Source organism: Nomascus leucogenys, chromosome 22a (genome assembly GCF_006542625.1).
Source record: "Nomascus leucogenys isolate Asia chromosome 22a, Asia_NLE_v1, whole genome shotgun sequence".
Lineage (NCBI taxonomy): Eukaryota > Metazoa > Chordata > Mammalia > Primates > Hylobatidae > Nomascus > Nomascus leucogenys.
Window position 1 is genome coordinate 141,716,883 of NC_044402.1, and position 27,098 is coordinate 141,743,980.

General features: G+C 41.6%; 1 protein-coding gene across 5 annotated transcripts in view; it reads left to right on the forward strand.

Moving 5' to 3' along the window:
- Positions 1-27,098, forward strand: part of FARP2 (FERM, ARH/RhoGEF and pleckstrin domain protein 2) — a 141,068-nt gene that overhangs the window by 12,953 nt on the left and 101,017 nt on the right. For all 5 annotated transcript variants that reach the window (XR_004027910.1, XM_030803359.1, XM_030803361.1 and 2 more), the window contains exon 2: positions 4,193-4,399. Coding sequence is in view for 4 of the 5 variants with exons in the window: in XM_030803359.1 (XP_030659219.1) it covers positions 4,217-4,399 (183 nt within the window). In the remaining variant the exon portion in view is untranslated. The remainder of the gene's footprint in view (positions 1-4,192; positions 4,400-27,098) is intronic.

Genomic DNA, 27,098 nt, shown 5'->3' on the forward strand with positions numbered 1-27,098 from the left:
TAGTTTATGCCACATTACTATTGTGTGACAACAAACAGATTTTTCTTTGGGATATCAGCAACAGTACCACAGGTTCATCTCCTCTCAAGTGAATCTGTCTTCTTAAGATCAGTCTCATGAACAAGGGTATCTTGTTGTGGCCCTGCATCTCAGCTGCAGCCATGTTGACATCTGTCTTGGCTAAATGAACATTAGGATGTAAGTCGCTGCTTGGAAAGTGTGCAAACGTGTAAAGATTTCCTCTGTGAGCCACATATTTGAGAAGAGCGTTTGATATTCCTTGAGCTAAGAAAAGTGTTTTTTATTTTTCTAGTGTGTCATGTTCTCGTGAAAGAGGAAGCAATGTTAAGAAGCTTGTTGTTTTAAACATTTTTGTTATAAAATAAACACATATAAAAACATGAATCAGATGTATGGCTTAATGAATTATAAAATGAACACTGTCCAGGTCAAGAAATAAAACCGTGCCCCGCCAACCTAAGAACTCCTTCCCTGTGTTCCATCCCAGTGACAGTCCCTCTCTCCCATCAAGAAGGGACCACTTTTCTAGTGATAACTTCCTTGTGTTTTCTTTTTATGGTTTTATCAGTGGAATGTGCACCTCTAGGGATTACAGGTTAGTCTTGTCTATTTTTTTTTTTAGCAGTAGATGTTTAGACATGACTTTCTTATAATGAGTAGAAGAGAAAGAACCTGAAGAAATTTTTAAAGCTATACTTAAGAAAACATAAATGAGAATTATACAGTAGAATAAATAAGAGAAATGACTTCTAAAAATGTATTTCAGTTGTATAAATGTTTACAGATTTGTAGCATTACTTAAGGGAAAGAATGCCTTTGGTGACCAAAGTAAAACATCCTATCCCTTGTTTCAGAAGAAGCCACTGTTGGTGGTTCTATATTTGATATATATTGTGAGCTGACCAAGAACATATAGATCATTTATTTTTATTTTCGTGTTTTCACATTGGAGGTACCTTCAAAGTGGAAGTCTTCTTCATTTGCATTCTCTTACTTTTGCATTAACTACTCAATAAATAAAAGTTTGTGAAAAAGACAAATATCATATATTCTCACTCATATGTGGGAAGTGAAAAAAATTGATGGTACCAGAGGTTGGGAAGGGTAGTAGGGGGTGGGAAATTAAGAAGAATTAATTAATGGGTACAAAAATGCAGTAAGAAGAAATAAGATCTATTGTTTGGTAGCACAATAGGGTAACTGTAGTTAATATCTTATTGTATATTTCAAAATAACTGGAGGAGTGGATTTGGAATGTTCCCAACAGAAAGAATTTGTAAATGTTTGAGGTGGAGGATATCCCAAATACCCTAATTTGACCATTACACATTGTTTGCTTGTATAAGGATACAAAACTTGAATTAGCAGTTTAGAAGATCTCTTATATAGCATGGTGACTCTAGTTAGTAACAACATAATTGTATTTCTGAAAATTGCTAAGATACATATTGTATTTCCGAAAATTACTAATTTTTGTGGATTTTAAGTGTTCTCACCACAAAAAACGTGAAGTTTGTGAGGGCATGCATATGTTAATTGCCTCAATTTGGCCATCCCGTAGTGTAGACATATTTCAGGACATCATGTTGTACATGATAAGTATATACAATTTATGTCAATAAAAAAATAAGAAAAAAATCACATACCCCATAAACATGTACAATTATGCACTCATAAAAATTAAGTAAAAGTTTGTGGAACTGAAATGAAAAGGCTCAGTTATGATTCTCAGAACTTCATATATGTTTAATATTAGTGTTGCAAAAACAGTAATTTTGTTAAAGTGTTGTTCTGTTTGTGGTTGTAGTCTTTTGTCTTTTGCTGTTATCATCTTTACAGTACATTGCATGATGTACCAGTTCATGTTTTTTGATGCCAGTGACATTAAGTAAATACTTAGCAAATGTTTACAGTAAGAATTTAGTTCCTGCCCTCACGGAGCATCCAGCATGGAGAAAGACAGCTGAAGATGATAGGTAACTGCCAACCTGTGCCAAACGTGCAGCTCAGGTAATTAATAAGTGTGTCAGTCAGTGGCTTTGCTTAGGAATTAGGATGGGACCTTGCAGTGCCTTGTCGTTTTGTTCATAGTACTCACATTTTGCTTGTCCTGGAGGATTTAGCTCTTCATTTTTTGCTTTCTCGTTTGATAAATTGGACGTGTGCAGAAGTTCAAAAGGTTGTCTTTGTGGGTAAGGTTTAAGTGTGCAGTAGGAAATGCTTGGCAGTAAGTCACTGAGAGAAATTAACAGATTAAAAAGGTTCTTTTCTAGGTGTGGTGGCTCGCCTGTAATCCCAGCACTTTGGGAGGCCGAGGTGGGAGGATCACTTGAGGCCAGGAGTTGAAAACCAGCCTGGCCAACATGGTGAAACCCCATCTCTACTAAAAATACAAAAAATTACCTGGGTGTGATGGCGTACGCCTGTGGCCCCATCCACTCCAGAGGCTGAGGCAGGAGAATTGCTTGAGCCCGGGAGTGGAGGTTGCAGTGAACCAAGATGGGGCCAATGCACTTTAGCCTGGGCAACAGAGCAAGACTGTGTCTCCACAAAAGGGGGGGTTCTTGATTTGCTTGTCTTGATGACAAAATAAGCATGAAAAAGAGGAGAGGGCCAGGAGACTCGGAGCAATTAAGTTGTCACGCAAGGGGACTGGCCAGAGATTGAGTGGGATTAACTCTTTAAAAGGTTACAGATGAGTGGAAGACTCTGAGAGGGATTGGGTGAGATAAAATAATGCGTGCAGTGCTGCATGCTTTGTTGATTAAACACCCAGCATTTGTATCTCATCTCCACCAGTTTTGCCATATTTTTTGCCATACTATGTTTTATTGTGTTAAATGTTTAAAAATCGATTTTTAAACATAAATAAGACATTTCACAAGGGAAGTTGCCATAAATAATAGATAATAAATGTTAAAAGCAAGCTAGTATTATTAATTGTAGCTGATACTTAATACTAAATATTTAGTACCTAATACTAGCCTGATCTTCGTTAAAAACAACGAAGACACATTTTACTGTCTTTGTGTGTCCCATGCCATCATGTTGCAGACTTCAAATATACACCATAAAATCTGTTTTAAAAAATATACACCCAATTTGAATGGAAAAATAAAATCTACAGTGCATTAAATAAAAAATGACAAGAATAGCCCTGTTAGACTTAATAGCTTGCAAGCAGAGACCTTTCCCTTGGCACGAAAGGAGAGTTGAAAAGGACTTGAGCTCCTCCCTGGGCCAGGTGTTTGACCTTCTTGCGCCCTCATTGTGATCTGTTAAGTGGGCTGTGGATAGTGATGAGGGGGTTATTGTGAGGATGGGGGTTATTGTGAGAATGGGCAGGAGCTGGGAAGGGCCTGACCAGGGGCACGTGCCTCCTGCTACCAGGCATGTGGTCCTTGTTACCCTTATCCAGGCTGTCATTCAGTTCCATACGTGAAATACTGGTAGTATTCCATACTGGTAGTTCCCAGACTACCAGTGGCACCCACTCCACCCTGGTGAGACACCTTAGAAAAATCGAGGGGTACAAAGCTGGCAAAGACAAACCTGGCTGTTTTCATCTCCAATAATTATTGGCATTTTTCCTCAGCTGGAGTAGCCCTTTACTCCACATAAAGTCAGCAGAGGGGAAGAACAGTTGCATGAATGCCTCAGCTCTTGCTGTGCACTACCTGACACGCGTTGATGCTATGCTTTGTGGAGCCTGTTTACGTTTGGTAGAAATGGCACCATCTAGTACTTAAAAAGGATCATCACCACAATAACTGTTTGGGCTGGTGGAGAGAGGTGTGCCGGGGAGTGGGCAGCCTAGGGTTGGTGCGGCAGCCCTGGGCTCTCTTGCCTCTGCTAGGTGGGTGGGTGGTGGTGATGTCACTCGTTTGTGAGGTCTAACAGGTTAAATGAGTTAATGGGTATGCCTGGCTCATAGAGCATCTGGAAATATTGTTATTGAGGGTGGTGCTTGTTATTTCACGCTCCACCTATGAGTGCCTGAGTAGAAAAGAATCTTTTGTAACACTTTCTTTTGAAGTGATTAAGACTCACAGAAGTTGCAGTAATAGTACAGAGGATTCCCGTGTCTCCGACAATTCTTTTTTTACCTTGTTTTAATACCTAAATAATGTGATAATTCCTTCATGTGGTTTTTTTTTTTTTCTCATTTTAGTGTTTTCTTCACTCATGGTGAAGAATGGGGGAGATAGAAGGAACATACAGAGTCCTGCAGACTGCAGGGACGCGCTTGGGTGCCCAGACCCCTGTGGGAGTTAGCACCCTTGAGCCTGGGCAGACTCTCTTGCCCAGAATGCAAGAGAAGCACCTGCACCTCAGAGTAAAGCTGCTGGACAACACCATGGAAATATTTGACATTGAGGTAAGAAGCATGATTTTTGGAGGCATATTTCCTTGTATCTTCTAACGGTCAAATTATATACCAAATTCCATTTTGCTGGTTAGACTTTGCATATTAAGTTGATCAAGACTGGCTTTGGTAACACATGAGAAAATCCTTAGAAACAGTACATCTGAATTTCTCCTTTTATTTGGAAACTGGTATTGTATCTTTTATTTAAAATCGTAGTATAATTTGGTCTTTCTACTCATTTTCTTTTGTGAGAGGCTGGCTAAGAGACTGCTGGAAGGTGCAGACTGGAGCCAGATGGTACACCCAGACCTTCCCAGCTTAAGCCACCTGGTCTCAGCGAGGCCTGGGCCACCTGGATGAGGGGATGCCACTTAGCCTCCATGTGTGTCAGCTTCCTTTTCTGAAACAGAGGGACAATTATAATCCCTCTTTCTCAGAGCTGCTGGTGTGAGGATTGAGCAAACACACAGAGCCTGTCATGCAGGAGGTGTTGTATGGTGTTAACATGTAACTTAATTTTCTAGGTCAATGATAATACAGTTTTTATTTTGAAAATTCCCTGATAGAAGATTGCACTGGTAATATTAGCAAGAACAATTAAATATACTAAGAATATATACATATATCAGTGTTTAAGTAACACTATTTTTTAAATCAATGTGATGTATTAGAAAACATTTTTTGTTTTTCTACGTGTTATTAGCGTGAAAGTTCTTTTTATTTATTCATCTTTTACTTTTTTTTTTTTTTTTTTTGAGGAAGGGTCTTGTTCTGTCAACCCAGGCTGGAGTGCAGTGGCGTGATCATGGCTCACTGCAGCCTGGACCTCATGGGCTCAAGCGATCCACCCTCCTCAACCCCTAGAGTAGCTGGGATTACAAGCATGTACCACCACGCCTGGCTAATTTTTGTATTTTTAGTAGAAACGGGGTTTTGCCATGTTGCCGAGGCTGGCCTCAAACTCCTGGGCTCAAGGGATCCTCCCGCCTCAGCCTCCCAAATGCTAGGATTATAGGTGTAAGCCACCGTGCCCAGCCAAAAGTTCTTTTTAAAATTATTTATTTTCATATGTAATACACAAATACATTCTCTTTTTTCTAATTTTTTCTGGCTTTCAAGTAACATCTTTAGAAGCTTTTGTTGCTCTTAATGGCACAAAAGTAAGGACAAGAGAATGAATTTAAACTCTAGCAGGAGGTTTATTTATACTTGGGAATTTCTTTTGAGGAGTCAAGATGCTACACAGAAAACAAAACTGTTACTGAGCTGTGGACCTTATTGCGGAATGCATTGCATGGGGTGGGAAGGAGGGAAGAGGGAACACAGAGGAGGGGAGCTTGGTGGGTGGGGCAGTGAAGCTCCGAGCAAGGTGGTCTCTGGCTTTGAGTGTTGTTTGAAGGCAAGTATGGAGGGTGTAAGAACTCAGGGGACCTGGATACTTTTCTGAAGTGCTTATCTGTGGAGGAAGTGAAAGATAATTTCATCAGGGCCCTGGTAACTGAAACTGGTAGGACCTGTCTGTCCAACTTCCCACATCACTTCTGTTGCAGGGAAGGAGGTCTGAAGCTGGGCAACCTTTGCACTCTGAAGAGTAGCAGTTGGCTGCCGTTTCACCAGCTCTTGGGTGACTTTCCTGTAGGAAATAGGTTAAAGTCTGGAAACTTAATTAGGCTCCCAAATCTTTTTCTTTTTTTTTTTTTTTTTTTTTTTTTTTTTTGAGGTGGAGTCTTGCCCTGTCACCCAGGCTGGAGTGCTGTGGCAGGATCTCGGCTCACAGCAAGCTCCGCCTCCCAGGTTCACGCCATTCTCCTGCCTCAGCCTCCTGAGTAGCTGGGACTACAGGCGCCCGCCACCACGCCCGGCTTCTTTTTTTGTATTTTTGGTAGAGACGGAGTTTCACCGTGTTAGCCAGGATGGTCTCGATCTCCTGACCTCATGATCTGCCCGCCTCGGCCTCCCAAAGTGCTGGGATTACAGGCGTGAGCCACCATGCCCAGCCCCAAATCTTTTTCAGTCAAGTGTTTGGAGGAATTTCCACCGTGTTGCCATCCTCTAGTAAACACATTTACCGTAGTCTAGGCTTGTAACAGGTGCAAAATTTAAGAGAAAAAAAGTAAAAGAAAAATAATTGTACTAATAGGTTTACTTTTAGAGTGTCTTTTTTTTTTTTTTGTTCTGCCTACTAGACTTTATCAGCTAAAACTAGGACCCAGAAGAAAAAAGCACACATTTGTTGTTGAGTCATAAATAAGATGTAAATTCTTCTCTAAGAAATTCACCTTTACTGAATATGAGTCATTTTATACCTAAGGAAATAAGAGATGCCATTTTGTGAAGGTTTTGCAATATTTAGAGCTTGTCAGTTTTAATAAATTGAGATTATTGTTTCAGTTAAATATAACTGTCATGTTTGGTATTTGATATATCTGGAAGAGTTACCAGAAATTAAAGAACTTTTATCTGAAGCAAAAGAAAATGGTCTTGCATATTCTGAATATCCTGGGTTGGATGGGGTACTTTTGTTTTTTTTAAGAGACAGGATCTTGCTATGTTCCCCAGGCCAGCCTCTAACACTTGGACTCAAGTGATCCTCCTGCCTCAGCCTCCCAAGTAGCTAGGACTACAGGTGTGAGCCACTGTGCCAGCTTGGGGTATTTTTTACATTGTGTTGCCTGCTGATACACACCTTTAGGGAGAGCTAAAATTCAATATATTATAAGTTGATTGTATTCTGCTTCCAAGTACCCTGTCCTCCACAACTGCATCAGTTAGCTTTGTTAAGTAACAAACCATCCCAAACGTGGAGCTTAAATCACAGGTCTATGTGTTGGTTTGGAGGCTCTACTAGGCTGACTTGGAGGGTTGGGGAGTCTGGGATTCCCTTACCCATACATTTGGCACCCTGGTTGGAACCTCGTGCAGAATCTTATTCTCCCTCCAGCCCACTTGGCCTCATTTTTGTGGTCACAGAAACGTTCTCAGTCCAGAAGTGGGCACTGCAGTGTCCCTTGGGCTCTTGGCCTAGAGTTTGTCCATTGTCACTTCTGCCACATTTTATTAATGAAAGCAAGCTACCAGGCTAGCTCTGATTCGAGGGGTGGAGAAGTAGAGGCACCTTGATGGGAGAGCGGCCAGGAATCGGTGAGCATTTTTTGTAATCTACCCTGACAAATACTGCCAGTGTACCAGGATACAGCCTCTGGAAGTGCAATTGTCTGTGCCACTCTAAGGTTTGGTGTCAGTGGGCTGGTGTGTAGGGCCTGCCCTGAGTGGGCAGAGTCTCCTCCTGGGGAAGTCCCCCCTGCATAGCTCCACAGAGGCAGGCTTGTCCCGCCCCCTCTTCCTTGTTGTCTTTGGATCAAGGCTGGTTGCCTGACCCAAGCCCACCATCACTGTCTTGCTGTCATTTGTCCACTTGTCTCATTCGTATTCTGTCTCTCTGCCTCTTGACTTCACATTGGAACCAAGAGACAGACTGTGGTCAGGTGGTTTTTGCTGTTGGACCTGTAGGCTAAGGGAGACATTTGGCTACAGGGTGTCGGGTGCACTGAGCAGTGAGACCCCTGGCTGGGCAGGTCTGTCTTGGTGAAGACACCACATCCTGGTGCCTGCTTGCTGTCTCTCTGCTCCTGAAATGCAAGTTCTGGGAAGGAAAGGCTGTATTGTATCTACTTCTGCACCTCTGGTGTTTGGAACAGGGCCTTGCTGAGTAAACGTGTTAAATGAATGAAATCGAAAGTTAGATTTGGTTAACAGACTTCAAGAATGTTTTGAATTTTTCCCTCTACAGCAGTGTTTTCTGACCTCAGAGATTCAATTTTGTTTTGTTTTGGGGTTTTCTGGCCATATGCACCTATCTTATTTGTCTGTTTACTAGATTATCTTTTCACTGAAGTCTTAAGCAGTAGTGTTCTTCCAGGGAGATGTGCTGATATTAAACTTGAAAAGCACCAGCTTCTTCCGTATTCTCATGGCCAGAAAGCACTGACTTTGTGTGGTGCTGTGCAGATTCCCCAAGTTGATATTAGAAGTTTACATTTCAGGAACCTTTTTAACATAGGGGAAATTTTGACGTTTCGTTGTTTTTAAAATGTTTATTTTTTGCTTTGGTGAAAACATAGACCAACTTGGCCTGAAGACCTCAGTGTTGGTGCTCATGGCTGTCTGTCCATGTAGAATCTGTGGTGAGTGGTTTTATGTATGTCTGCAACAAACAGGCCCTGGCTGTCTTCCTTATAAGCCCTGGCTGTCTTCCTTATATTTTCTTCAGAAAGTTGAGCTCTGTAAGCCTCTAGTTTTATTTATATCTCCCATCTCCCAGAGTGTACAAGTGAAAATTTGTTTTCTATCAAGGTAGATTGCCACAAGAATGGCAAATGATTCTAGAGCAAAAACTGCTGACAGAGAAGCTAGTGGAGGTGATTGAGCACAGGGTTGTATTTTGTTCCCATTCTTTCCTTCTAGATCTAGAAATGCGTACGTGTTTATTCTTGCAGCACTTTTTCTCTAGATCTAGAAACACATGCATGTTTATTCTGGCATGCTTTCTCTCTAGATCTAGAAATGCATGCTTGTTTATTGCCACCGATAAGTCAAGATGATTTGAAGCTAGAAGCTATTCAGTATGTAATAGTGTTGGTGGATAAAATGCAGCTGAAATGTTTTAACAGCTTTATAGAGATGTAATTCACATACCATACAATTTACCCATTTAAAGTGTAAAATTCATTGGTATTTAATATTCACAGAAGTACAACTATCACCACAGTCAATTTTAGACCATTTTAATCACCCCACATGTTATAGCTGTCACCTCCTCAACCTCCATCTCCCTTCCCCTCAGCTCTAAGCAAACAGTAACCTACTTTCTATCCATATCGATTACCTTGTTTTGAACGTTTCCTATGAATAGGATCATATACTATGTAGTCTTGTATGACTGGCTTTTTTCACTTAGTATACGTTTTAAGGTTCATCCATGTTGTAACATGTAGCAGTACTTCATTCTTTTTCATGGCTGAATAATATTTCATTGTATGGATATACCACATTTTATCTGTTCCTCAGTTGATGGACATTTGGATTGTTTCCATCTTTTGGCTATTATGAATAATGCTGCTGTAAACATTCATGTACAAGTTTTTGTGTGGATGTATGTTTTCATTTTTGAGAGGATAAAGTTGTCTCATGGTATCTTCGCAGGAGTGGGTCTAGGACCCTTGAGGATACCAATATCCATAGATGTTCAAATCCCTTATATTAAAAATGATATAGTATTTGCATATACACATCCTCTGGTGTACTTTGTTTATTTTATTTTATTTATTTATTTATTTATTTTGAGATGGAGTCTTACTCTTTCACCCAGGCTGGAGTGCAATGACGTGATTTCAGCTCACTGCAACCTTTGCCTCCTGGGTTCAAGTGATTCTCCTGCCTCAGCCTCCTGAGTAGCTGGGATTACAGGTGCCCGCCACCACACCCAGCTAATTTTTTGTATTTTTAGTAGAGACAGGGTTTCACCATGTTGGCCAGGCTGGTCTCGAACTCCTGACCTCAGGTGATCCACCCGCCTTGGCCTCCCATAGTGCTGGGATTACAGGCATGAGCCACTGCACCTGGCCATATGGTGTACTTTAACTCATCTCTAGATTGCTTATAATACCTCATACAATGGAAACACTATGTGAATACTTGTTATACTGTATTGACTTTTTTTTTCTATTATCTCTCATTGTACTATTACTTTTTATCATTTTGGTGGGGTTGTTTTTAGCATTTTTGATCATCAGGTGGTTAATCAAATCTGTGGATGCCGAACCTGTGGATACAGAGGACTGACAGAATACCTAGGAGTAGAATTGCTGGGTCACATGGGAAATCTAGGTCTAATCATTAAAGGAACTGCCAGACTGTTTTCTAAAGTAGCTGTGCAATTTTACATTCCTGCCAGCAATGTTATGTGTTCCAATTTCTCCACATATTTGCCAACACTTACTATTTTCTGACTTTTTTATTCTAGCCATCCTAGTAGGTGTGTAGTAGTATCTCATTGTGGTTTGAGATGATATTTTTATTTTTATTTTTATTTTATTTTTTTGAGGCAGAGTTTCACTCTGTCACTCAGGCTGGAGTGCAATGGCATGATTTCAGCTCACTGCAACCTCTGCCTCCCGCGCTCAAGCGATTCTCCTGCCTCAGCCTCCTGAGTAGTTGGGATTACAGGTGCCCACCACCATGCCCAGCTAATTTTTTTTTTGTACTTTTAGTAGAGACGGGGTTTCATCATGTTGGCCAGGCTGGTTTTGAACTCCTGACCTTAAGTGATCTGCCCCCCTCGGCCTCCCAAAGTGTTGGGATTACAGGTGCCAGCCACCATGCCCGGCCTTTTTTTTTTTTTTTTTTTTGAGTCAGGGTCTCGCTCTGTCACCCAGACTGGAGTGCAGTGGCGTAGTCAAAACTCACTGCAGCCTTGACCTCCCCGGGCTCAGGTGATCCTCCTGCCTCAGCCTCCCGAGTAGCTGGGACTACAGGCGTGCACCACCATGCTGGCTAATTTGTTAAATTTTTGTAGAGATGGAGTCTCCCCACATTGCCCATTTGTCTCAAACTCTTGGTCTCTAGCAATCCTCCTGCCTCAGCCTCCCAAAGTGCCGGGATGATAGGTGTGAGCTACCACACCTAGCCGGAAGCCAACTATTAAACTGATTTTTGATCAGGAGAGAAATCTGTATGATGTATTTAGGGTGGAGGCCTATTTGTGCATATTGACTTCAATTGTGTTTTATTTTAAGCCACTTTTGGCATTTATTAATGGGATATGTAGCTAATCAAAGGTCAGTGACTAGTTTTTTTATCTAGTAAAGTCTTGATTTGTTTTTAGTTGATTAAACAAATTCTGTGGTTTTGAACATAGAAATCTGGCCTCAGCTCTAAAGAATCTTGTTTTTGAGCCATAATTGTTTTAAAACCATCTGAAAGTTGTGTGTCAGCTTGCCTTGTCTTGTGTGCTAAGTCATGGGGTTGAAATACTTTCAGCTCCAAACCATGCCAGGTGTGAAAAGTGTCTAACTCCATTGCTGGATGCAGTGGAAGGAGAGTTGAGGTGCATAATTGAGACCCCATTCTAGAAAGTCTTCCCAGGCTCTTTAGAGGGTAAGATGTCTAGAAAAACTATACCCTCATTAATTCGTAATTAACTCTTAGGTTTAGGAGTTAATGCAATTTAAAGGTTTTCTATTATCTGAAAGTTAGTGTTATGGAGAAGAGATATGTAATGATTAAAAGAACAACCTAGGATGCAGTTTAAGGGTGTGAGTCCTCGCCCCTGGCAGCGAATGTCCTTTGCCTTTGCTGACAAGTGGGGATTGCATCTAATGAGCATGAGGGTTTTCTTTGTTATTGTTCATCTACTTTCTCATGTTCCCCTTTTCTTCAACATACTCACACTTGTTAGGGTGGACTTTCTTTTTCTTTTTTTCTTTAGAATTGCAGAGGCCTTAGGTTAAATATGTGACAAATAGGAAGACAAATTCTCAGTCATGAAGTTCTGTGCTAGAAGACTTTAACTTGCTATTCCAGTAAAAACTTAATGTTTTCATTCTGGCAGGAAGAAATAGTCAAAATTCCAGAAAGTATTGTAGCCAGATGTTTGTCGTTGCTTCCACACGAACATCCTAAATATAGCAAATAAACTGCCTTAGAACTTATTTTGGTCAGACCTCAGAAGAAAAAGTAACTCAGCTTCTGAAATTTGGAGATAATAGAGGTTTTATACAAAGGCTCTTATGTGTTTCTGGGATACCAAGCTATTATGTGACTCTGCCCTAGCTTTTAAAACCTGTTATTTTGTCTTGGAAAGTTGATCTATTCCTTTGACCCTGATGCTCAAGAATATGGTAGGGTGGTGCATGGCAGAGACGTGGACATTTTTATTCTTAGTTACCCAGTGGTGATGTTGGCACTCCCAGAGCCAGCTCCCCCACCAAGCCCTAATACACATACACAAGCAAGGTTGGTAAGTCACAGTCCTGTGTTAGATTACACAGCAAGGGCGACTGATAAAGAAGTTAGGCCAGCAAATGGAAAAGAATAGGGAAGTGTCATCCTGTTGATCCCTGTACCAGTGAAGATGCCATGACAGTGGTTGTATAGCAGAGAATAACCAAGTTATTTCAGGATCTGAGCAGAGGGTTGTGGGAATGAAACTTGCTGACTGGGTCACCTGGACTCGCACACCATTTGTTGAGCACCTGAGAGTTCTAGCACCCAATGTGGCTGATCACATATCAGGTGACACAGGCAGTGGCTGACCCATGTGAGCTGTGAGCCCCAACTCAGAAACCCCTTGATCTACTCGTACCAATGTAACTCCCCCATTTTTGATCAGGAGAGAATTTGATTCTGTTGCTATTTGATTGGTGGGAGGCTAGAAAAGCTGAGCTTGTACAGGTTGAGTATCCCTTATCTAACATGCTTAGGATCAGGAGAGTTTCGGATTTTTTTCAGATTTTGGAATATTTGCATTATGCTTATTAGTCAAGCATCCCAAATCTGAAAATCCAAAACCTGAATTGTTCCATGAGCATTTCCTTTGAACATCATGTTGGCACTAAACTTTTTTGAATTTTGGAGCATTTCAGATTTCAGATTATTATATGATATTATTATATTATATGGGATTATATTATATGAGATACTCAACCCATACTATATTTTACCTGACTGCCTCCGAATTGCCACTACCCTTCAGTTCTTCTCATCCCTTCCCTGAAACTTCAAATGCCTACATTCTTGGCCCAACTCCCCGCAAAGAGGTCAGAACCAGGAGGAGGAGAGGGTGGGTAGTGCGTGCTGAACATGCCCTGCCTCCACTGAGCAGGCTCTTCTGGGCCTCCATGACCAGTGTGCCCATCCCCACTCTGTAGCTGGTTTCCACCTGGGGCAGGTTATGACCAGGTTTTAAATCTCAACCCTTACCCCCCTGATGGAGTGTGGACATGAGTCTCTTCCAGGGCTGGAGATTACATTCCCTTTCCCAGCACGGGCCCATCCTAAGGGACTGCCTCATGCCCCTGGTGTTCTGCCAGTCTCTTTGTTCTCTGTGTCCCTTTCCCTACTCTTGAAACCCCGCTCTGCTGTGGGCCCTGTACCTGGCCTGTTGTGGGCTATAAGTAGTGCCGCTCCTGGCCTCTTCTGATTGCCACCGCCAGCCACTTTGTCCTGGGGTGCCACTCCCCTCTAGTGTCCAAAACCTTTTAGACTCAGCTGCACTCCCGCCTGCTGCTGGTTGTTGTATTGTTGAGAAATTCCTCAAGGTGCTCTAGGCAGGATTGAGGACCGCTGACTTTGAGAAGAGTTCGCAGGCTCTGGAGTGTGGACTTCCCACCTGCGCTCCCGTCAGCCTGCCCCATCCATCAGGCACCTTTTGCTGATGCCATTTCTTTCTCACCCTCATTTCTCCCCCTCTGTTCGTCCTTGAACACAACAGACCTCAGAGCCCTCTTTTCCACAGCTGGAAGGTGCAGTGCTTTTCAAGGTTCTGCTGGCGCTTCACTTCTAGGGGGGCATTTTTCAGTCATATCAGCCTCATGTAAGGAAGCTAATTCTACGTTATTGTTCATTTTAGGTATAGAAGGTAATCATGAATCTCCAGAGAGCTGATGGTAGAATTACAGTGATGTCTGTTCTTTGAAAGAGTGCATTCTGCTTTTTTACCTTACAGAGTGTTACATGCATATTTTTCAAGTTATATGATTATTTCACAAATTATGTGTTCACAGTGGTTTAACACTTGCACCGCAGCACCTCAGCTTTCTGGGGATGAAGCTGCCCCTGGTGAAGCCCCCCAAGTCCTTTCCTGCATGTCAAGCAAAGGCCCATTGGGTTACATGCTGCAGCTAGAAGACCAATCAACGCGTCTCTCAGGGTTCCTCATGCTTCTTTTTTTAGAGGGAATTCATCCAAAATGTCATTCACTTTTCATTATACCGTTAATACTTGTTCGCTGCAGAAAAACAGGAACTCACAGTGGCCCACAGCCAAGGATAACTACCCAGAGAGAACAACCATTCACATTTTTCTGAATACCCTTCTGACCTTTTACATATTCACCTGTATTAAACAAAATTGGGACTAAACTATGTGCATTTTTGTAGTCTTTTCAAAAATTAAACATTATATTCTGAACTTTTTTATATGGTCTTTTAAAAGTTTTTAATGGCTATATAGTGTTCTATTTTCAGTTTCTCTGTAAAAAAATCTTTTTTTTTCTTTTTTTTTTTTTTTTGAGGCAGGGTCTCATTCTGTTGCCCAGGCTGGAGTGCAGTGGCGCAATCCAACCTCCGCCTCCTGGGCTCAAGCGATCCTCACACCTCAGCCTCCCAAGTAGCTGGGACTACAGATGTATGCCACCATGCCCGGCTAATTTTGCATTTTTTGGAGAGATGGGGTTTCCCCATGTTGCCCAGGCTGGTCTTGAATTCCTGGGCTCAAGCCATCTACCAGCCTCAGCCTCCCAAAGTGCTAGGATTACAGGTGTGAGCCACCACACCCAGTCTATACAAAATCTTTATACACATTTTTGATTATCTCCTTGGGGTAAACGTATAGAAATGGAGGTTCTTCATCAAAGTGTATGTACAGTTTTGAGGTCTTTGATACATGTTTTGAAATTGTATTCCAGAAACAGCAGAAGCACCTCAGCCTCTACCAGTGGTATATGCAGGTGTTCATTTCTCTCACCTTTATGGACATTTCATATTATAATTTTTAATAACATCTCCTGTTTAATAGGCAAAAGTTAGGATTTTTATTCACATTTTCATCAGACTTGTCTGTTTTATTTTTTGTTTTGTGCAGTTTTTGGTGTTTTTGGTCTACATCATATTTGAAGTTTAAAAATAACTTAAGAGTTGGGAAGATATTGAATACATTGTGTTGGAAGTAAAATAAAAAAGGAAATAAGAATCAAGGAGTGCTGGAGACTTCACAGAAAGTGACTACTTGTGGTGAAGGAAAGGATAGAAAAATTACGGAAAGCCACACAGATGGGATGTGGGTTTGGGCTGTGCTCACCCCAACAGCCTTAGGCCAGCACGTGTTCGGCAGGTATTTGCTGAGCCTCGGTGTGCACCAGCCTCTGCCGTCGGAGCTGGGAGTGCCAAAGTGAATGTAGCAGACAGGAGCTCTGCCTCCTTGCACTTCTTCGGCAGTGGGGAGCTCAACGGTAGACAAGGTACACTGCGAAGTGCTTAATGCCCAGGAGAGAAATAAAGCACGGAGGGAGCAGGAGACATGGAGCTGCGCTTAGATGGAGATCCACATCCCACACTCCCACACCCCTGTTCCTGTGGTGGGAGGGGCCGTCACACATCTCTGTTCTTGAGAACAGTGTTCAGGTGGATGGAACAGCACATGCAGGTGCCATTAGGTGACCCCCATCTGGCATGTTTGGGGATTAGCAAGGGACCATGTGGTGGGAGTGGAGCCGAGAGGCATCTAGGAGGGCTTCTGCTCACATGGAGGGAAATGGAACTCCACCCAGGACGTGATGACTTGGTCCAGAACCAGGCCAGGGCAAGAGGGGAGCCTTTGGGTGACATCTGCGGTGACCCAGGACATGGCTTGGGTAGAAGGGAGCAAGGGAGGTAGTGAGAACCAGTTGCATCCTGGAGAGATTTTGAAGGTGGAGCCTGCAGAATTTGCTGGTGCTGATGTGGAGAATCAGAAACCCAGGAGCCAACACGGTGCAAGGACTGGGCCTGAGCTCCCATGTCTTGCACTAGGGAGCCCATGGGAAGAGCTGCTTTGGTTTGGAGCCATGTGGCGTTTAAGAGGCTCATTAGGCATCTGAGCAGAGGGTTCTCAGGCACTAGGCTTGGTGGGAAGAAGTTTTGTTGCTATTTCCTGAAGGAACGTGAGCTTGTTTCAGTGCACCAGATGCAAGGGGGCCATTGCCCTGATCTTCCAGAAGGTGCTAACATTGCCCTTCTGTGAAGCCACCGCTGTTATCCCACTAGGTCATGGTGAATGCCAAGTGTCAGAATATCTCTGACAAATACCCAGGCGTCACCATGACCTAGTGGAAGCCTTTGGGTGACATTGCAGTCACCCAAAGACAGCTTTTTCTAAACTGTCATCAGTCTTCAACTTCTGGACTTTTATTAGAGAAATTTAGACTGGTCATTAAAGAGAAACATGAAAAATATCTGTTGGCGCTTCCAACTGTTGTTATTGGAATGCTCTGGAATGTTCTATGCACATGAGTGATGCTTTACATGTACAGTTTTGCACTTTATATAGCAGCAGCTTTTTGCCACAGTGGCAGAGGGGATCCCAGTCCTACTTAAAGGCTTTTTCTGGTTTCTAGGAAAGTCAGAAAGATATTCTTTCCTCCTTGATCCACAATCTTAAACACTTGCCTGGAACTAATAAACTTCTGAAAAGCTAGTGATGAGAATCAGTTGCATCCTGGAGATGCAACTGATAAGTTCATGGATCAATCTAAAATATATTTCTCTGAAATAAATCTAATATTCCTGATTATGAAAAATACATTCCTTCTTAATCTTCTGGTTTTAGATATTCATGATGTTTTCTCATAATTACACTTTTTAGATTTGTTTGGTCCTTGCTAATATGCGTCCATATGATTTTTGCATGTATTGATATTTGAAACTGGTAAAGTCAGATCTTTGTAGCAGAAGAAAAGCCTCTTTTTTATTAAAGCAATTTTCAATTAAGACAACTCAAACATGGCTTAAAGGCACTAGACATTACTATCCTAGGAAAAATGTTGGAACATACATGCTAAAAATACACAGTGAGCTCTTTTAAAGTAAACATGTTAAATCAAGGTTATTCAGCTTTATATTGTTTGCTTCTGTCTTTAATTTACATCAATTTTAAATTTCTTAAAAACATAGAAAATAATAGAAACATGTCCTAAATTTAATTATGAATATTAATTGTATTAAGAAATGAAATTATAAATTATACATAAGTCCTAACATCATATAAAATTGGACTTGTTAGCATATTAACATAAAAACAACCATCTTGCGAGTCTTTCATCAGCTCTTAGTAAAACACAGGATTTCATAATGAATCTTCAAATTTTACTTATTTAGATGAATCAAATTTGGAGAAAACAGAACACTAGAGGAGGGCAAACTTGTTTTGGAAATGGTTGCTATAAAGTAAGTTATAAAAACTAAAACTCTTACTGCTGTTAATTTTCCTCAGTTAAGAAATTGATGCTGCTTTTTAAATCATTCAAGTCAAGTAGTTTATAAAATAATAGTATTTTGTTGTATATTGTACATTTTCTACCTTAGAAAAATTTTTAATATATTTCTTAAATTATAAAATTTATACATCCAACAAAAAATTCAGTCAATATAAATGAGTAGGATGGGCACAGTGGCTCACACCTGTAATCCCGGTACTTTTGGAGGCCAAGGCAAGTGGATCATTTGAGCTCAGGAGCTCGAGACAATTCTGGGCAACATAGCGAAACTGTCTCTACTAAAAATACAAAAATTAGCCAGGCATGGTGGCTCACGCCTGTAGTCCCAGCTACTCAGGAGGCTAATGTGGGAGGATCACCTGAGCCCTGGAGGTGGAGGTTGCAGTGAACCGTGATTGCACCACTGCACTCCAGCCTGGGTGACAGAGCCAGACCTTGTCTCAAAAAAAGAGAAAAAAAAAATTTAAATTACCTATTTGCCCACACCCAGAATTAACGTCTTCAACATTTACGTCATATCATCCATTTAACTCTTCTAGACATTTTTTGCACTTGTTTATGCACTTTTATATACATACACCCCATCTATATCACTACTTCTGTCCTTTTGATTACTTAAGTACTGAGAAGAATTAGCTTCCCATTGTGAATGTGTTTATATATATTTCTCTCTTTACCTGCTGTAATTTTTATTTTATGAATGTCAACACTATGGTTATTTGTGCAAAGATATACATAACTGTTGGATCTTAATGGACACAAGGTTACTGAGCAAAGGGGCTGGCTGCCTGACACGCATGTGGCATCAGCTTATTTTGATTTGATTTTTTTGGAGACGGGGTCTTGCTCTGTAACCCAGGCTGGAGTGCAGTAGCAGATCATAGCTCACTGCATCCTTGAACTCCAAGGCTCAAGTGATCCGCCCATCTCAGCCTTCCAAGTAGTTGGGACTACAGATGTGCCCCACCACACCCAGCCAATTAAAAAAATTTTTTTTAATTTTAGAGATGGGGTCCCGCTGTTGCTCAGGCTGGCTTGAGCCTGAGCTCAAGTGAACCTGGCCCCAAGTGATCCTCCGGCTTGATTGTCTTGAGTAGCTGGGATTACAGGCGCGAGTCATTGCTCCCGGCTCAGCACTGGGTTTTGAGAAAAGAAAAGCTTTATTGCCAGTCAACCAAGAAGGAGACAGGAGTCCGGCTCAGATCTGTCTCCCCATTCTGTCCTTAAGACAGTATATTTAACAGAGAGATTTTGGGGGAAGCGTTTAAAGATTGGTTAGTGATTGTCCAAGGGAAAGGGGAGGTTTGGAAAGTCCCCTGGGCACGTGCAAGTATCTCTTCATGCATCTTCATGCGTTGCATGTGCAGATTCAGGGGGAGTATGAAACGTGGTAGAAATTCCAGCTGTGATGTTAGCAAGCTCCTTCTGTGCAGGCTCCAGTTGGCCACCTTGGTTCCCACCAATTTCAGCCGGATTTGTTATCTTACAAGCAGAGGGAGTTTCAGCAAGCTGCTGTTTTTCTTATCTGCCATCATGTAAGTTCAAGCTTTTCTGTTTGTCACTGGTTTCTTTAACCATTTGGGACATGGTTTCAATAACACTTTTTCTTCTAATAAGTGTCCTTTTATTGTCTCACTTGTGCCTTTTTGGCCTAAATTCAGCCTTGTATTCAACCATGTAACCAAGGTCCCTTTGCTTTTTTGTTTGTTTGTTTGGAATATACTTGGGATACCCATGTCATTCTTTTATTTTCAGCTTTTCTGAATCATTTGTTTTAAATGTGTTTCTTATATACAACCTAATGGCTAATATTGAGTATTCGCCACATTCTAATTGCTCTTATAAAACACCTTGTATGCATTATTTTATTCAGTCCTCTCTATTATTCTCTTTTATACTTGGGAAAACAGAGGTACAGAGATTTTTTTTGAAAAACTTACCCGGTACTAGAGGTTCCAGCCAGAGCAATTAGGAAAAAAGAAAAGGAGGGAGGAGAAAAGGAAGAGAGGGAGGACATCCACAATGGAAAGGAAGTAAAAACTATTTACAGATGACATTACCTTGTATATAGAAGATTTTAAGATACCTGTCTCTTTTTTAAAAAAAGCTATTAGAACTAATAAACAATTTCAGGAAGGTTGCAGGATACATGATTAATATACAAAGATCAATTGTATTTCTATGCACTAGCAATGAATAATTCCAAAATAAAATTAAGAAAATCGTTTTATTGGCCAGGCGCAGTGGCTCACGCCTGTAATCCCAGCAGTTTGGGAGGCTGAGGTGGGCTGATCACGAGGTCAGGAGATCGAGACCATCCTGGCTAACACGGTGAAACCTCGTCTCTACTAAAAATACAAAGAATTAGCCAGGCGTGGTGGCGGGTGCCTGTAGTCCCAGCTACTCAGGAGGCTGAGGCAGTAGAATGGCGTGAACCTGGGAGGTGGAGCTTGCAGTGAGCTATCGCACCACTGCACTCCAGCCTGGGTGACAGTGCGAGACTCTGTCTCAAAAAAAAAAAAGAAAATTGTTTTATTTACAGTAGCATTAAAAATAATAAAATACTTTGGATTCAATTTAACAAAAGAACCTTAAAACTTGTACACAGAAAATCATAAAAGTATTGAAAAAAATCAAAGATCATCTAAATAAGTTGAAAGACAATGTTCATGGATCAGAATACGTAATATTGTTAAGAGGGCAATACTCTCAAACTACACTACAGATTCAGTGTGATTTCCGTCAAAATCTCAGCTAGCCTTTTAGTAGAAATTGACAGCAGATCTTACAATGTATATAGAAATGCAAGGGATAGCCAAAAACCTAAAATAGCCAAAAGCAATCTCACAAAAGAAGAAAGTTGGAGGACTCACGCTTTTCCATAGCAAAACTTACTGTAAAGCTGCAATAATCAAGGCAATGTGGTATGGCATAAGGATAGACTTATAGATCAATGAAATAGACTTGAGAATCCACAAATAAGCCCTTACATTCATGGTTAATTGATATTTTCAAAAAGAATGTCAAGACAATCAATGAGAGAACTAATAGTCTTCAACAGATGGTGCCTAGACAAGTGGATATCCACATGCAAAGAATGAATTTGGACCCCTACCACACCATACTCAAAGACTAATTTAAAATGGATCATTAATGTAAATGTCAGAGTGGAGACTATAAAACTCTTACAAGAAAACCTAGGAGTAGACATGACACCAAATTCCAAAGTGATAAAAGAACAAATAAAGATGCTATCAAGAAAGTAAAAATAATGAGAGAAAGTATTTGCAAAAGATATATCTGATAAGGAACTTTCATCTAGAATATAATTTTTAAAATAAGTCTTACAGCCTGGGCAACATAGCAAGATCCCGTCACTACAAAAAAAAATTAGCCAGGTGTGGTGTCACATGCCTAGAGTCCTAGTTACTTGGGAGGCTGAGGTGGGAGGAAGGCTTGAGCCCAGGAGATCAAGGCTGCAGTGAGCCGTGATCATGCCACTGCACTCCAGCCTGGGTAACAGAGTGAGACCCTGTCCCAAAAAAATATCTCTAATGCTATGGACTGTTTGTGTTCTCCCAAAAGTTTTGTATTGAAGCCTTACCACCAATAATGGTGGTATTTGGAGATAGGACCTTTGGGGTGATTAGGCCATTAGGGTGGAGCCCTCACGAGTGTGGATTAGTGCCCTTATAAGAATAGACATGAGGCGGGGTGAGGTGGCTCATGCCTGTAATCCTAGCACTTTGGGAGGCCAAGGTGGGTGGATCACTTGAGGTCAAGTGTTAGAAACCAGCCTGGCCAACATGGTAAAGCCTCATCTCTACTAAAAATAGAAAAATCAGCTGGGCATTGTGGTGGGTGCCTATAATTCCAGCTACTTGGGAGGCTGAGGCAGGAGAATTGCTTGAACCCAGGAGACAGAGGCTGCAGTGAGCCAAGTGTGCCACTGCACTCAGCCTGGATGACAGAGCAAGACTTCGTCTCAAAGAAACAAACAATCAAACAAACAAAAACTCTTCGGACTTAAAAAGAAGAAGAGACACAAGGGAATTTTCTTCCTCTCTCTCTGTGCTACTCCACTTGTGAATATAAGAAATGGCCATCTGTTAACCAAACCTTATCCATCACCAGAAACTTTATCTACTGCCAGCTTGACTGCAGACTTCCAGCCTCCAGAACTGTGAGAAATAAATGTTTGTTGTTGAAACTGCCCAGTCTATGGTGTATTTATTATAGCAGCCTGAAACAACTAAGACATCTTACAACTCTGTAAAACAACCCAATTTAAAATCTTACTCAGGGTTACGCAGGAACTCAAGAATTCTCACCTAGGTGATCCACTTTATTTGAATAACTGTTGTCTTTCCTTCTCTTTCTAGAGCTCTGATACTGTAGTTTTGTGCTCTTGTATTATAGAGGCAGTTGCTTTATTAAGTAGTTTTTAATATCTATTTCTTTCCTCTTTTATCTTGAATACCTTTGAATATTTGTAGCACTTACTCTATTTTGATCACCCATCTTTGAAGCAGATAAGTTATTCACAGGTTGGCTATTTTAAGGAGGTTCTCTTGGGGATTGGCTGGTCATAGACTAGTTGAAATGTAAAGTTCATGCCATGACTCGAGCTTGGTGTGTGGGTTTGGATGTGACTTGCTTGAGATTTCTTCTTTAGTCTATCACCTCTGCTCTTCCAAGCCAAACTGGGCCCACACTTGGACCCTGCTACCCAAGTCTCTTCCCATCCTTGCTCTTACAAGCAAGGGACTGAAGTTTTGCACCTCAGTGTGCCCTTCACCTTTGATAAGTGTTCTTAGGGCTTCTGCTGAAGTTGGCCCTGTGACATAGTGCTTGTGCCCCCACTACAGATGCCCAACCCCTTGCTCTGTCCCTATTGCTAGTGGTGCTTCTCCCCACAGTTTTGTGATGCAGAATTTGAGAGTTCCTAGATTTGCTGAAAATAGAGTTTCTTATTTACCCTTTTGATTTTGAACGAGTCCAGCAAGTGACTAAGGAGATGACAGCTGACACTGCTGTCTTCAGGACAGGAGTCACCAGGCATCTTCTGGGTTATCACACCCCAGTATCTGCTACAGCCCCGTCTCCTAGGTTCCTCGTAGACACATTTGTGATTCCTAAATTTGGATTTTCTTTCATCATTTTTATCTCTAGAAGAATGCATCTGTTTATTTTTCCACACCACTGATTCCAATTCAAGTCTTGTCCATCTGTTGTTTTGGCCTCCTATTGAGGTTTGGTTTCTGGAGTCATCTTTATAATATCCCCTTTTCATTATTTAGTTGGATTCTTTTTCCAGTCTCCTCCCATTTTATGAATACCTTTACCTCTAACACTGACCTTTTTGAGGATCTTATTTTTTTCTTTAATTTTAATTTTTTCTCATTTTAATTTTTATACAAAGGCAATAGTTGTACATGGGATCTTATTTTTTTAGATTATGTTTTCTTTGGTATACCATGTTTACTCATTCTTTGCTGGCTAATTTCTCTGCTTTTCAGGTAGGTCTCTGTAGTTCAACAGTTTGGTTTAAATGTCTAACCATTCTTAGTGTCTGTGTATTTTTGCAAATGAGGTTCAGGTTGATCAATAATGGTCTTATTGGCGTTTTTTTAAGGCTGCTATTTGATTTCCCAGGCAGCCTTCCCTTCTGAAAATGACAGCCGCCTGGCCACAGGGCCGTGGGAGTGAGCTGCGTCCTGACCATAGTGAGTGGGTGGGGATGCTGACACACATTTCCTTTCTGTGAGTTTTCACAAGTACGCACAAGTAAGGACAGGCAAGCTACTGGAACTCTTTTGGTTGATGGAGAAGAAAGAAAGGAATTGCTTAAGAGCTTGCTTTGAGATCTTACTGCTGAACTAAGCTACTCTTCTGTTTTGCTTTTTCCCAGATGCTAACTAAGTGAAAGACAATAAAGAAGGAAATAATTGCATGTTGTGTGCCCAACTCCTAAAACAAGCCAGTTAGTAGCAGGTTGCTTCTTTGGCTACTGGTGTTTGGCATACACTGTCTGCAAATGTGTTGGGAAAATGGGATTGTGTAGTGAAATGGGGCCTCCTTCACCTTGGGGTGTGTCCGTCTTGATGTGCCCGTGCCCAGGTGGAAGACTTTAATAGACATAAAACACTAATGGGCGAGTGTTCTACATCACCTGCTTTTGTGCTCAGATGGCAATCCCCTCCACACTTCCACTGGTGTCTCTGTGAGGAAGCTCATTGCAGGTTCTGTATTCTCGGGCCCACCTTCCCCCACTTCCGACAGCACTAGAAGGCACAATTTTCTTCTCCTGATGAATTTGGGAATTCAGGTAGGCAGCTAGCAGAATGGATGCCAAGTGAACCTCCATTTAATGACTATTCTTCCAGTTTTCAACCTCATCTGGTTGTGCAGAGCTTCTGCTACCACTACATTGCAGTAGTTAGGAGGACCACTGTGGATTTGGCTTTTTTTCTCCCCACTCTTGGGGAAGAACCCTTTTTCCCAAGCTCAAGATGTTAAAGCTGTATAGTCGTTTTCCAGAGAATACCATTGAATCGTTCAAGGTCCAGTCAGGAGACAGAAACTGTACCAGTAATTTGAACAGGGAAATTTAATAGAAATAATGATTAACCAGCAACAGAGGATTAACTACTAAGACGGGAGGGAGATGCTAAAGAATATAGGACCAGGAGATGTGGTGAGCAGCTGCCACCCCAGGGCTGAGGGAAGGAGTATCCAGAGAAGCAGCAAACTTGAAAGAGGCCTTCTCTCGCAAGGCTGAGGTGCAGACCCATTGGATGATGAAGTTCACTAAGGTGTCATAGGAACCGGCTGGCGGGACTGGAATGCCAGTGAAACTCATAGGATAGTGTGAACCACTGGCTCTCCTGCACACAGCTAGCAAGAAAGCCAAAAGCCCGGAAATGGGGAGAGAAGGCCCTTCTTGTCGTATCTCCCCAGAGCCCTCTACTGGCAAAGCCAGCTGGTGTAAAAGGAATGTCTACAGGGTCCTACTCCAGTGTCACAAAGCAGGGTAAAGAAGGGTGGGTTTGGAATGGAAAGGCAATAAATAAGTAACTGAGTCACCAGTATTAACAGGTTCAAATTGGGGGATTTCATGTTGTACTGTTTCCTTGAGTAGTTTAAGAGAAACGATTGTAGAAGAGCTAGGGTATGAATGAATCCATTGATACATAAGCTCATTTTTTGCCCACATCTTATGGTAGAGATGATTTATCTGCCAGTTGGTCTCTTTAGTCTAAATAGATGAAGTGCCTGGGGATTCATTTGTCCCTCTATGATACAGAACCCTTCCCTTAGAAGCAGAAGTAGCAGTCTGGACGTGGTGGCTCATACGTCTAATCGCAGCACGTTGGGAGGCTGAGGCAGATGGATTACCTGAGGTTAGGAGTTCGAGGCCAGCCCAGCCAACATAGTGAAGCCCTATCTCTGCTAAAAATCCAAAACCTATTATCTGGGTGTGGTGGTGTATGCCTGTAATCCCAACTACTCAGGAGGCTGAAGCAGGAGAATCACTTGAACCCAGGAGGCAGAGGTTGCAGTGAGCCGAGATGGCACCACTACACTCCAGCCTGGGCAATAGAGCAAGACTCCATCTCAAAAAAGAAAAAAATAAAGCAGAAGTAGCAGTTAACATCTTTATGCTGAGATTTAACACTATTCCTGATGGTTCTTTTTTTTTCTCTCTCTTTTTTGAGATGGAGTCTCGCTCCATTGCCCAGGCTGGAGTGCAGTGGTGGCATCTCGGCTCACTGCAACCTCTGCCTCCTGGGTTCAAGCAATTCTCCTGTCTCAGCCTTCTGAGTAGCTGGGACTACAGGCACCTGCCACTACACCTGGCTAATTTTTTTTATTTTTAGTAGAGACAGGGTTTCACCTTGTTGGTAAGGCTGGTCTCAAACTCCTGAGCTCAGGTGATCCACCCACCTCGTTCTCCCAAAGTGCTGGGATGAAAGATGTGAGCCACTGCACCTGGCCTCCTTATGGTTCTTAGTGCAATTTGGAGTAGAAGTTTGGTGTACAGTATTTTAGGAATATGTGAGAACCCAAGATTTGAAAATGTGCCAAAATGAGAGTGAAATGCCTATCAAAAATGTTGGTGACCTTTCAAAGAATGTAGCTACAGTTTCCTTTTGAGCTCTCAAGATTATTGTCATTGTACAGTATAATATTATAAAAGGAAATTTGGGATTGATCTAATTATTAGACAATAAAAATCTTAAGTAATGAAACTTCCAGTACAGATATGAATTATATAATAGGAGTGGTCATCTAGATAGATAGAGGAGTTACAATTTGGCAAATGAACTGTAAATGAGCACATGAAACAAGTTAAAGGACAAAATCAAGCTGTTTCAAGAAGAATTTTCCCACAGAGCTTAAGACAAAGAATAAAGAAGTACTTTGTTAGCCAGGCCTTTGTCGCCCATTTTCATCTAGACAAAATCTTTAATAGTTTTCTAAATGTAAATTTTTAACAATATTCTTTATACCTAAGCCTGGAGAAGGACTTTAACACCGTGACCAACTAGAAAACTGGAAACACTGAACAAAAAGTTTTGCTTTTTAACTTGTATTTTCTATACTATGTTCTTAATACTGTTTCTCCTCCAGCCTAGTATTGAAACGGTTCTGATTTGAGCAGCTGTTGAGTTCAGCAGGAAGCATGGTGTGATGGCGAGGTTTTCTTCCACTTTGAGCATCTGGATGATGCCAGTGCTTAAGTGGCTGTGACGCCCTTCCAACCTAGTGCAGAGAGAATCTTGTTTCATCTGATCATTTGGTACTTTGGGAACATGCAGTGATTACTGTAGTCCACCTGATAGTGAATTTCTGTATTTTTAGGACCAGAAGGTATGTTTTAAGTCAAGAAGATTTGAAAGGATAAAAGTGGACATGTGGGCCGGGCGTGGTGGCTCACGCCTGTAATCCCAGCACTTTGGGAGGCCGAGGTGGGCTGATCATGAGGTCAGGAGGTTGAGAAGATCCTGGCTAACACGGTGAAACCCCGTCCCTACTAAAAATACAAAAAAATAGCTGGGTATGGTGGCGGGCACCTGTAGTCCCAGCTACTCGGGAGGCTGAGGCAGGAGAATGGCATGAATTCAGGAGGCGGAGCTTGCAGTGAGCAGAGATCACGCCACCGCACTCCAGCCTGGGTGACAGTGCGAGACTCCATCTCAAAAAAAAAAAAAAAAATGGACATGTGACTGATACAAGTGACACTGAAAATAGAACTGATTATGACACTTTATGAGCTACTGTCCAGGTCGTAAGGCATCTATACAAATTATGGAGAGTGAACCTGTGAAAAATTACTTTGGCAAGAATTCTTGAAAAAAGTTTGGTTTCTTTAAAGTACATTATGGAAAATATTTTGATTTTTAAAATATGTTTTACATGTTGGTAGGAAAAAGAAATTACTGGATGCTGTGTTGA